The following is a 12,770-nucleotide window of genomic DNA, read 5'->3' as shown; positions in this document are numbered from 1 at the left end:
CACTTCTAATCCACACAGCATGAAAAAGACCCTACTGCTGTTGGCACCACCCTTTCTAGGAAATTGGAGGTGTAAAAGATTTGTTTGATTGACATCCTGTCAGAATACTAAAAACTGTCGCAAAAGCCAAGCACTTATGGGTGCCGATGCTATCGTGCTTTGAAGGTCCCTTGCAGTAAGCCTATATTGGAAATCTCTGGTCCTAGGGTGTCTGTTGAGAATTCCAGAGAGAAGAGGACACACTAAAACTCACAGCTTGGGCCTCCTGACAAGGAGCCCAGGACATACAGCTGAAAAGGGTACTTTGCCTCGAACTCTGGTCTTATCCTAATCCTGGGTTTGCCTTCTTTCAGATGAGCTTCCCTCTAAAGAAACCCAACAGGAAGAAGAGACCTGAGGGTTGAGGTCCTGGTAGAAGCACTGTCCTCAGGGGCTGGCTTTACATTTAGATGCAAAACCCAGTGTGACTCACGCTCTTCTTCCCATTCACCCAGCTCTGAGCTGTCTCCTTTCAAAGCCCAAGTTACAGCCCTAACCTTGCTGACCAGCTCCAGGGCAGGCCTGTCTCCTGGGCACCAGCACACACTGCTCACAGCCAATCCAGAAGTCCCTTTTTGTAAACAGAACACAGGATGTTTCCAAGCAATTAGGAGCCAGCAGGCTTTAGAAGAGGGCCGTATAAAACAAGAGAAACTTGTTCATTCCTGTTGCATTGCACAGCCAGCCACACACTTACATCAAAGTGTAGCCCGACTGCAGGTCCTTGGACGCCCTGGTATCCTTCATCCTACAAGTGGCCACCCAGTCACATGCTGCCCTCACTGAACTGCTTTGCCTGGTGAGTGGCTATTTGCCCTAGCACTATGGCTGTGTGGTGGGTTGCAATTGGCAGCAGTCAGACACCTGGGGAGTATGCCAGCTGCTACCAGGCTGCAGGCTGACCCTAACTCTGCTGAAGACGAGGAAACCACATCCATGAGGACTTCCTCTGTCAACAAAAAACACACAGAACCAGTGTTGAGACAGTGCTCTGTTCCTGATCCTCAAAGTGTGGACGCTGCCAATGTGTGCCATTCAAAGTGCATGGTTCTATTTCAGCTCTGATCCACATTTTAAAGGGTGGTAGGTAGTTTGGTGACTGATGAGGTACTGCACTGAAACCAGACCAGAATATTTACCAGTGTTTTCTCAGGGCTTCACCCTGGAGATCGGATGAGAATACTCATCTTCCTCTGCCTAACACACAGAATGAACACGGGAAATGGGCAGATGGACTCCTGTAGCAAGACAAATCACAAGTGTCACACTACACCCAGGGTTTTAGCGCCATCAGGGAAAGATCAAGCACGTGGACTCTCAGGGATGAAGTCTGTGCTGTCATGCTAGCCACCATGGCTGAGGTCTCTGGGCAGTGGCTCAGCATCTACTGCTGGCAACACTGCCATGCCTGCTATGTGGGTTTTCAGGGGCAGCAGTGCCATCCAGCCAGGGACAGTAGGTAGAGCCAAGATAAAGACGCTTTCTTTCTCTTTAACCCTCTCAAGGGGCTTACAAGCTACTCAAACCACCAAATTCCAGAGCTGGCCCACTTCAGAAGGGGAGGGGGAGGGGCAGCAGGCAGGTAGGTGGCAACAGCAGTAAGGCCAGCTTTTCTGGAAGATCAAAGTGTTCTCTTCTGTACTGTTTAATATTGACCTGCTCCCAACCATGTTCTGTGCATGCCTGAATGGAGCCCAGTGCTACTAGGGAACTGAGTGCTAAATTTCATTAAGTTTTAATTAAGTTAAATGTAAGTTACATGTGCTCAGAGGAGTCACAGCAGGGTCTCAGTACAAACTCATAGCTTAGGACAGACAACTTAAAGGAACTCCGGAACAGCAATGCAGGCTGACACCAGTTCATAAGGATTACTCCCCCAGGTTCCATACAGGTGAACAGTAAGACGCCACTGCTCTTTTCACTTGGGACTGGCACCCTTATTTTGGATAACGGCATCTGTACCCATATTCTATGCTCTTGCCCTTCAGAGATAAGAGTATGGAGGCCCCGTGGGCGGCCAAGGAGTGAGCCTGCTCTAAGACACAGTTCTGCTAGTCTGTGGTCATTCTTCTTTCCCTTTTTGCTCAAATGTGCTGTTAAAAGAACAAATGCTTCAGAAACATGCTTCAACACTGTGGGAGACCCAAACTGCAGGGGAGGGCTAGAGGGGCGGGCTGGAGGGGAGGGCTGAGCATCCTCAGCCACCAGGCACAGGTGTGCCATGCAGACACAGGAGGAGGAGCTACAGAGCGGCTTTGTTTCTTCAAGTTGGGAGGGCTCAAGGAAACAGCACTGGGACACGATGGGGCTTCCAGTGGGAGCTGGGCTTTCAGCAGACCAGCTGAAAGCAACTTTGTTTTGTTTTTTTCCCCAGATGATTCCAAACCAACACTAGAAGGTTCCAGAACCTTTTCAGCGGAAGCTAATTCTTTCAACTTTGACTAGGTATGGGTCAGACTCTTTTTGTTAGATCATTTTTTTTTTCTGGCAATTTCTTGATCATTTGCTTTTTTCCTGCTGTCTTGTAAGGCTCTGGAGCTCACAGAGTTGGGCAGAGCAGATATCTTCATGTGACACAGCTAGGCAGAGGGGACCATTCACTTCAGCCAGATCCACTTGTCCCCCACTTCGGCATTGTACCCAGGGGCGTACATGCGGCCTGGCAGCTGTTGGGGAGAAGGCATTAAAACACTGTTTAGAGAAAAGACCACTTTCCCGACCCCCAGAGTTGGTCAGTTACCACCCATCCAGTACCAGGGACACCCGGGAACAGGGATCCATTGTAATGAAGCAGCCTTGCCCACAGAAGTCCTGTTCAGGACAGAGATCCAGATAGAGACAGACCCCCTAGCTGATTTTTTTATTTTGTATGATGAGCAGGAGGGACAAGAAACCAGGGGCACTCAGTGATAGTTGGTGGAGGAAGCTGGGCCCAGAAAATGCCTTGTTCTTAAGCCCTGACTGCCTGCGTGACTGGTGTGAATGAGACATTAGGTTAGCTTTGGGAACCAGCGATGAACTCATTCTGAGAGGCCACAGTCGGAGCTCTCTGGCTTCTGTGACACCATCCATATGGACTCATCAGGACTCCTCCTGGTTATCCTGCTATTGCCCTGAATCATGGAGATTCTGCAGCTGTGGAACACCAGGACTGGCCTTTTCATGTACCCCAACCAATGGCAGATGATATGGACTTAGGGGTGGGCGAATTCAGAGCCTGAGTTTGGGCTTGGGTAGCAGCCGGGCTGTCAGCCCATCAACTCCCCTTTGTCCGCACCACCGAGCGAGCTCTCCTGCTCTCAAGCCTTTGGCACCAGCTTACCAGCACAGCCAGCTCTACTGCGCTGCGCAGTCAAGCTCGGCTCTCCCGAGTGTGCAGCCTGTGAGAGACTGGCTCACCAGTGCCTTTGCCATCTCGGGCCAGCTCCACTGGAATGCCCAAGGGAGCTACAGTTTAACTCCTCCCTCTCCCCAGTGATACAGCCAGTGAGGGAGCAGGGCTAGCTGTCCCACTTTCATGACCCCAGGGTCTAGCTCTCCCCACTGCTACAGATGGTGAGGGGCAGAAGTGAAACAGGCATAACCTCCACCCCCACATCACCTCACGACAGTGAGTGGCAGGACCAGCTCTCCTGAGACCACCGACTCACTGCAATGGACATTTACAAGTGAAGATGTGTGGACAGAGGGACATACTGTGGGACAAACTGTGACACACTACAGCTTCCATGATAAGACGTTTCTATGCTTTTTGTTGTTGTTGTCTTTGTGTGTTTCGTTTTGGGGGGAGGTGTAGCAGGATATCTTCCCACTACACTTGTATAAAGCCCGGCGATAGAGGTGTATGAGAGGTAGGCGGAGTGAGGAGAGGTAGAGGAGAAGGAGGAGGAGGAACTAAGAGAGGGAGGAGAGATGTAGGAGCCATGGAGAACCGTGCACGGGTCCAGGGCAGTCCTGGGTTAACGATTTATATCATAAGGTTAGATATTGGGAAACAACTCTAATTGTGTGGGCAAACTGTTAACTGAGCATTTCTAACTATATAACGCCATTGGATATTAATTATGCTTTAGAGTATCATTTCTACTGGGTACCACGTGGATGGCTGGATGGTCTGGGCTCAGCCAAGCATCTCGTGGGTGCCCGGGTCGGTGCTTCGGCCTGAGCTGAGCAGTGGTGGAAGCATGCTGCTGCTCATGGCCTCAGGCCTTGCCTAGTTGGGAACATGGCAGCCCCGTTAACAACAAGCCAGATTGGGTGCCACCGTTTTTACTATTAACCGCAACAGGGAGGCTGCAAGACTGAAGACTGGGTACATAAGAGGGGACGAGTGGGACTGGGGGCATGATGCGAAACTCACGAAGAATCAATGAAAAGAAAAAAGCTATTGAATTACTCATGAATTTTCTATACTTATTAACTGATGGCTCCCACAAGATCACCAATACTCAAAATATTTGAGGAACTAACTTCTTCTTTTGGTGTCTTAGCTAATATTAATTTAAGAACCAAAGAAAAATTCTGAAAAGTTTTTCAGTCAATGGTTTATTTTGCAATATATCCATCTGAACCTTCTGGGGGATAGATTTTTTTCAGAATTCATTATTGTAACTCCTTCAGATCATCTTTGTGAGTTTCAGCAGTCTGTTGTGTGGGTAACCATGTATTCAGAGATGTGTACTGTGGTTTCCTGTCCTGTACTGAGTTTATTTTTTCCTTTTTAAGAAAAAACAAAAAAAGAGGCCATGGTCCCCAGGGCCTTGGTTTGGAAGGAATACATAAAGGGAGTGTGACCTTACCATACCTGGGAAGTACAGGCAGGTAAGGGAGCCAGCAAAGGGCTGGGGGCATGGAGGACGCAGACAAGGTTAGGCCTTGGGAAGCCACTGAAATGCCCAGGCCTGAAGAAACATCAGCAAGAAAACTACTCTGGAAGCAAGGAAGCCATGGGAGAGCCTCTGGAGCTGTCACTGGGCTGGAAGGATGGAGAGCTCAGCCTCCCTCTGTCAGCAGCTTTGTCCTTCCCTAGCTGATGGCACAGACAAGAGCCCAGGTATGCACAGCCACAGAGCTCAGAAAGAACTCCTGACAAGTGAGGCCTGTCTATCATGGCAGGAGGATGCACTACACAGCCACAAGGGCAGTCTATCAGTACACGGCACGAGGGCAGAGGTAGCAGCAAGAAGCTTGCCTGCAGAGAAGGTGGTGTGTCTAGAATGGCCTCAGGCAAGACACACAGGTACAGTGTGTGGGAGAAGCCCAGGCAGAACAGCCACCGAAACACAGAGCTTCTCCAACTGCCATCCAGCTGAGGAGGTCACTTCTCATTTGTTGAACAAATCCTCACAACTATGTCTGATGAACAGAATACATACACCCTTTAGAGGATTATACCTACACTGACTGTCACTGCAAACAAGGCACCCCTACCCATTGTGTGCAAGTTGACTGTGGCGGCTTCACCAAGGTCCAGTTGGGAGCTTGAGAGGCAGTGGCAACTGTCATCTTGTATATACTAAGTGAAGCTACTGAGGTCTGGATTACACCAGTGGCCAGTTGGCCAGCATGGCCTGGGACCTTCAACCACCATTGTCCTGAATTTTAAACTACAGCAAATAAAAACTAGCTGAAGACCACCAACCTGCTGAGCCTCACCAATGTCTCCTAACTGCTTCACAAAAGCCACTCTCTGGAATTCTTTGGGCCATTTACTTGGCCTACAAAATCCAGTGAGGAGTGCTCTGTCCTCAGGTTTCTGGGAGAAAGCACAGCACTTGAACAAACATAAAAGCCTCCTAAATTCCCAGTATCTAACTGTGTGCTTGTCTGTAGGCTGGAGGCCATGCTGAATCTAATCAATTAGTTCTTTGGGAGGTTGCAGAGGAAGCCCAAGATCCAGCTGCCTCAGAGGAGGGCCCCAGCAGCTCAGGACACTCTGCTGTGCCTCTTCGATGCTACAGGATGCACACATACTTCTGTTTTCAAATGGAGTAAGTCACTTGCCTGAAGCACACAGCTAGCTATTCCATCTACAGAGCAAGAACCAGCCCCTCCTCAAACACAAGTACAAGAGAGATCTCAGTCTCCCAACTCTGGAGTGGGTCCTCCACTCAAGTCCCTAGACGACTCATCTACTCAGCCCAGTCTGAGGGTGGACCTGTGCTGCTGAGCCCTGCTGTTTCCAGCCCCCATTCCACCTTACAATGTTTCCCCTTGCTGCGTGCATAGGATAAACTCCCAGAAACAGAACTGCTTGCTGAAGCAAATCAGCCTGAAGAGCAGGTGTGGAAAGCACCCCCGCCATGGGTTTAACTCGACAGTATGGAAGAGCTGGTCTGGATTACTGTGCGGAGGCTTAGGCAAGGGCGTAGACTCAGCACCGTCTTTCCTTAAAAATCGAACCATAATCTTGGTCTTCTAGGACCTTCACTGGGATCAGCAAACTGGCTTCACTTCACCCCTGGTCCACTGACTGTTACTGCAAACAAGGCACCCCTACCCACTGTGTACAAGTCGGCAGTGGTGTTTTCACCATGGTCCTACTGGGCGCTTGAGATGCAGTGGCAACTGTCATCTTGTGTATACCAAGTGAAGCGACTGAGGCCTGGATTCAAGTAACATGAAGGAATGGGGTTCTGAGTCGTAAAAAGTGGCTCCTCTACAGCCACAGCCAGTTTGAGTGTAGAATTCAGTCTTCAGCATGGACCCCCACACCCTGTACTGACCATATACTGGACTTGGGTCAATTTGTAACACAGCAGCCTCCAGGCCCTGGACTACAGTATTGGGGCCTGAGAACTTGAGACCTGCCAGACTAACTATCATCAAGTACCAGTAGCTTCCCAGCTGGAAAGCTGAGACCTACACCCTATCTGACTTTGAACAAGCCAAAGTGTAGAAAGTCTAGGCAGAGAAAGAGCTCCAAAATTTGTTACAGGGCCACTGGTCTTTGGCTGAAGACAACGTCCATGCTAGGCTGGACAAAGAGCCTCCAGGAACTGTGAGCAGAATGAATCCATGGCTACTGACAAAAGGCTGTGGGTTCCCAGCAGCTCCTCCTCACACACAAGCACAGGGATCTCAGGCCATATTGTACCCCAAGAAGGGATGCTAGAGGCACTGGAGAGCTGGAATTCAGTGCTGGCAGGCTTAATGCTGATGTGCATGTAACTGCACTGCAGCCAGAAAACTTCTAACATTTGTCTCAGAATAGAACAAAATCTAGCATTCCAAACCATGAAACTCACAATGTATTGCAGCCAGTGATACATTTCCAGACATGTGCAAGTGGAAAATATGACCCTAAACCAGAGGGAAAATCAGGCTGACTCTGAAATGACGAAGACAATGAATTAGTGAACAGGGATATTAAAGCATCTATTAGGAAAGTGCTTGGTATGTTCTGGGAACAAAATGACAGATGACAGAAATAAGGGAGAACTGGAAAACAGAAAGGACCAGGCAGGAGTTCTGAGTGTAACAATAAGATTCCTGAAGTACAGTTCTACCGGATGGGCGTAGGAGTCATGCACATGTGCTATGTGGGGCTATGAAGGACTAGCCCTTGGGATTCACTGCCCATGGCAAGCCACACCCTCACTGTCAATGCTGGTGCAGAGTAGTGCCAGTCTGCTTTGTGGCCACAGGCTTTTCCCAGAGGCACCCTCTCTAGCCTGGATCACATCTCCTGGATCTGTTCTCCTTGCTCAGGCATGCCTCCAGCCCCCTGCCCCTTCCAGTCTACCTCTCTCCCAACACTTCCTTGCTGTTGCTTCAACACTTCTGTGTTTTCTGTTTCCTTGAAGAGCCAAATGAACACAATGGAACACCAGCTCATTTCTTAACAGCATAGAAGAGAGCATGAAGACCTAAGAATAAATAAAGTAAACCGACTCCAAATAAAGTAGAAAGAAAAAGGCCAAAACAGTTTCAAGGACCCATGAGAACCTCCGTCTAGTGCATGTACAAAAAGAGTCCCCCAAATCCTCAAAAGTAATGGCTAAACCTTTTCCAAATGCTTTGAAAAATATAGCTACTGCACCGAGAAACTCCGCAAACCTCTGCAGGATACAGAGAGAAACCACAGAGGCACATCACAATGAAACTCCTGAAAGCAAGCAGTAAAAGGGCTGCAGAAATCCTGAAAGTAGCCAGAGATAGAAGGCAACAAGGGCACCAAGACCAAGAATGACTAGACTTCTCACTAGAAACAAGGCAGGTATGAGGGACAGAGAACCTGCCATGTGTTGTAAGAATGATCCAGCTAGAAGCTTGTATCAGTTGAAAATACCTCTCAGATTGAGTTGAAGTAAATAGCTTTTTTTAGAAAGCTAGCCACTGGAATTTGTCACCATTGGACCCATATGTAAAAACTGTTCAGTTAGGCAGGCAAAACCTGGGTCCAAACAAGAAAATGGAGTACACCTAACATGACAGCTCAGAAAGAAGACAGAAGCAGATCCTTAAATGGTAGTTTACTGTATCTTTTCTTCCAATCCATTGCCTCAACACTGCTTCTAGAAACATTACAGCCATGGAGGAGACCTCTCCTCTCTCCCCGTTTAAGCTTGTTTTCTAATTGGCTTACAAAATAGGAGGTCTTGATTTTTTTTCTTAAGTCCATTGTCTTTGTTAACTCTTTCATCCCATACCCTGTCTTCCTTATTCCATCTATGTTCCTATCACCTATGCTCTACCAGACACCCTCCATTAAGGGGTCACCAATGGCTCCTTTCTAGTTCCTGGCTTCTACATATGTTCCAAGTTACACAGCTCTAAAGAGTCTAAGATGGATCCGTATATGAGAGAGAACATGTGGTGTTTGCTTTCTTGGCCCTGGTCACCTGTTTTCTAGTTCTATCCATTTACCTGCAAATTTCATTTTTTCCCCACATCTGAGTACAATTCCATTTTGTATACATAGTTTTTAAAGCCATTCAGCTGTTGACAAGATATTCAGAAGGCTGATTCCTGGCCACTGTGTCAAGAGCAGCAATGAACACTGAGGGGCCAGTATCTTCGTAGTAGAATGTAATGTCCTTTGGGTCTATACCCAGGGTGGTAGAGCTGGGTCATATGGTTAGTCTACATGTTGCTTTTTGTGGAACCTCCACACTGATTTCCATAGTGATGTACCAGTCCACACTCCCACCAACAGTGAATAAGAGTTCTTTCCTCATAACCTCGACAGCATCTGCTATCATCTGATTTCTGGATAATAGCCATGATTTCTGATTGGGGTGAGACAGAATTTCAAAGTGGTTTCAGTTTGCATTTCTCTGATGGCTTAATTATGTTGAATACTTTCTAAAGTATTTATTAGCCATTAATATTTTTTATTTTGAGAACTCTCTATCCAGTTCCAAAGCCCATTTTAAAATCAAACTGTTTTCTTGAAGCTTCTTTCCTTTTCTTCTTTTTAAAAGTTCTTTGCACAATCTAAATGTTAGTCTTGTCAGATGTACAGTTGCCAGATATTTTCTTTTATTCCACAGGCTGCCTAAACAAAAATCCCAGTGGCAAATGTAAAATCTTTCCTTACAAGCTATTGGTCATGGAGACCCCAGTCTAGATTTCCAGCATTCTTCTTGGTTACCCACCAGAACTAAATGTTAAGGCATTGTGCATCTTGGTTGCAAAATACAGAGAGATCAAGCTAGAAGTTGGCCAGCTGCTTTTTCCCTATGGACAGCTTTCCCAGTGAGAAGGTGCTATACAGACTAAAGGGTGAGAGACGGCATCAGTTCTTACAGCTGTGAATGCTACAACTATAAACACAACTTGTGAGACAAGATGTGCTTACAAGTACAATAGTGGCAGTACTATTGTAGGTAATGTACAACTCTTGGAATAGAATTGAGGCCTGCTCCACAGGAGGTAATATATGTGTACACACAGACACACACACACACACCTTTGCTCCCAAACTTATGGCTGGGACACTATACTACTGTTGTCTGACAGGACACTAACCTACTAAATACTGAAGGCTTATGCTCTTAGATAAATGCCACTACTGACTCCGAGACGCTTCTTTGTGAGTGACTAACAATGAATGCAGACTCATGTCTGCTCAAGGTGCTAAGAATAAGTGATAGCTGAGGATGTTTATACACCTCCTCTAAGGCTTAATTAGAAAGCACTGTGGAAGAGGGAACTCAAAGAATGTAAAAGTGGGAAGAAAGGAAAAGGGCTGCAAAATCTTCAGGGCATGACTGAAAACATGCTCTCACGGCAGCTATGGTTGGCTGCACTGTGCTTTACAAGAGTAGGCATGTCAACAGTCAACCATGGATAGTGGGGGGACTCATGGGACCTTACCCAACCGTGCTGAACTGACAAATTCCAGAAGTTAGAGACTACAGGTGCATACCCAATGGTGATAGTTCTGAACCCATGCTCCCCCAGTGAGATCCACCATCTGACAAGGCCCCTCCGAAGGTGGCTGCTAACAGATATCAAAGACTGTGCTAAGGACAAATGCAGAGGCCACGAGTGCTGAGATGTGCTATGGATTGAGAACGACCTCTGGGTGCCTGTGTTTTCAGAGACAATGAGAGCAGGAGGGCTCTAACTGTGAGTGGACGGACGTTTAGGATGACAAGGTGCTTGGGAGGTGGAGAAAAGTAGGAGCTGGGGAAGCAGGAGACAGTGACCACTGTGGGCAAGTCTTTAGGGTGATATCTGTTTTTACTCCTTCCTCAGCTTAACTGCCCACCTCATCTCCCTTGCCTGTATGGACATCTCCCTGAAACTCCCAGGAAATAAGTTATTCTTCCGATATTGTTTTTGTCACGTATTTAATTGCAGCTACAAAAAAAAAAAAAAAAACCCCAACTACTAGAAAGTCCGCTGAAATGACAGTGATAGTCTAAGCCCCATGGCCCCAGTGAAACAGCTATGCTTCTGTGCAGTGTGGCCCGGCCAGCTGCTGACCCCTGTCCTAGTCTCCATTTTGTCCTCTTCCTAAGTCTCCTGTGACTCCTCTTCCCACTCGCACTGGCACTCACCTTTGCCTACCCGTTCACGTAAACACTTTCTTTAATAACACTTTCTCAAGGTTCACTGCAGACGCCATGCAGTCATTAAGAAGCACCCTGAGCTTCCCTCCTTGACCTTCCCAGAATACCCAAGGTGCACAGCTCCTGCACCACCATCTTATCACTAGCCTCCTTGCTCCTCATGACATGGGGTCTTGGCATCCTTGTTCTGAAGTGCTTGGGCGGACCCACTAGCTGGCTGCGGGCATTTCTGCACATCCCAGGAGTGCGTGAAGCAGTGCTGGCTCCCAAACAGCAATGACAGTCGTGTTTGCCAATACAGTATAAGCAGACCACTACGTCAGAGTTGTCTGAGGTTTGAGCACAGTGGCTGGAAAACAGTTCTGCTTCCCAGGCAGTGCCTTTGTGAGAGCCGCAGCTGTCAATAGCTGGTGGGAAATGGAGTGAGGGGCCTGATGCATTCATCTCTGAATCATCCACAAAGCGATTTCCAGTGGGAGATTTTGTGATGATTTTTGCTGTCTTTAATAGCAAAGAAAATTCTGTCTCTGAGAAGAAAGTCATTGTACCTATTGCCATGCTTCATTTCAAGCCATCTTTTTAAAATAAAAGCATCTTAGTTTCCTTAAAAGATAAACAAACAAAACATTCCTCTAAATGATCACACAGTTCTTAAGTCAACAAAGAGGAAGCCTGAAAAATATACAGTACTTTTGAAAGAAAGACATAGAGCAACTCTGCAGAGAAAGGCTCCAGGTAATCAGGGTTGGGGTCCTCGATGGCAGTTCTGAGCACTCACTCCAACCCTTACTACCTCACCAATGCCCACCAGAGACTGCACTGCGAGAAGAGCTGCAGAGACCATCTGTGCCATGAAGTCTAGATGGGGTCCTGGCACAGCAGTGACACGCTAAGGAGAGCTAGGTGACAGCTTCAGTTAGCACCCAGTGTCCAGGCCTAGATGGACTGAAAGCTGGTGACATGGAAAGCAATGTAGGTGAGGGAACCCTCCACCAGCCACACAGCGTCCTAGACATACAACACTGTTCTTCAAAACTAAAGTTGCTTTTTAAAAAACACTCAGAAATTAAAAAGAAAAAAAGACTCCTCCAATTATTTGTTTAAAATCTTTAACATTTCTAACATTTAAGTAAATCCACACGTCCAATGCATGGGCGCTCTTTGATATTCAGTCTTAGGTCTCTATTGAACTGATACAACACTATTACCAGAAGCAACTTGAGGAGCTAGGGGTTTCTTTCATCTTCCAGTTTGTAGTCCATCACTGGGGAAGTCAGGGCAGGAACAGGGGCACAGGAAATGGAGGAATCTTGCTTACTGGCTTACTCCCCATGGCTTGCTCAGCCTACTCTCTTACACCATCCAGGACCACTTGCCTAGAGGTAGTGCCACTCACAGTGGGCTGGGCCCTTCCATATTAATTGTTAATTAAGAAAATGCCCCACAGGCCATCTGGTAGGGTCATTTTTCAATTGCAGTTCCTTCTTCTCAAGCTTGAGTCAAGTTGACAAGACACCATCCAGAAGATTATTAGAACACAGAAAACCTTAAAAACACAATGATGATGATGGTGTCAAGCTCACTAAAACCATCTCCCTATGAGTGGCTCACTAGCTGGCTCAGACAAACCCCGCTCTCCCATATGAGCAGAGGCAGACGGCACAGACTGCCCTCCACTCACGGGAATCAAGGCAGGCAGCGGCTGTGTTT

The 12,770-nt window shown here is 47.4% G+C and overlaps 1 protein-coding gene across 1 annotated transcript in view; it reads right to left on the bottom strand.

Moving 5' to 3' along the window:
* Positions 1–1,758: 1,758 nt before the first annotated feature.
* Positions 1,759–12,770, bottom strand: part of Ndufa10 (NADH:ubiquinone oxidoreductase subunit A10) — a 35,233-nt gene continuing 24,221 nt past the window's right edge. The window contains exon 10 of the mRNA XM_028755338.1: positions 1,759–2,705. Within this exon, the coding sequence (XP_028611171.1) occupies positions 2,637–2,705 (69 nt within the window). The 3' untranslated portion in view covers positions 1,759–2,636. The remainder of the gene's footprint in view (positions 2,706–12,770) is intronic.

Source organism: Grammomys surdaster, unplaced genomic scaffold (assembly GCF_004785775.1).
Source record: "Grammomys surdaster isolate TR1022 unplaced genomic scaffold, NIH_TR_1.0 126059, whole genome shotgun sequence".
Classification (NCBI taxonomy): Eukaryota; Metazoa; Chordata; class Mammalia; order Rodentia; family Muridae; genus Grammomys; species Grammomys surdaster.
Note: the sequence above shows the minus strand (reverse complement) of the source record. Positions and strands in the feature narration are given on the sequence as shown.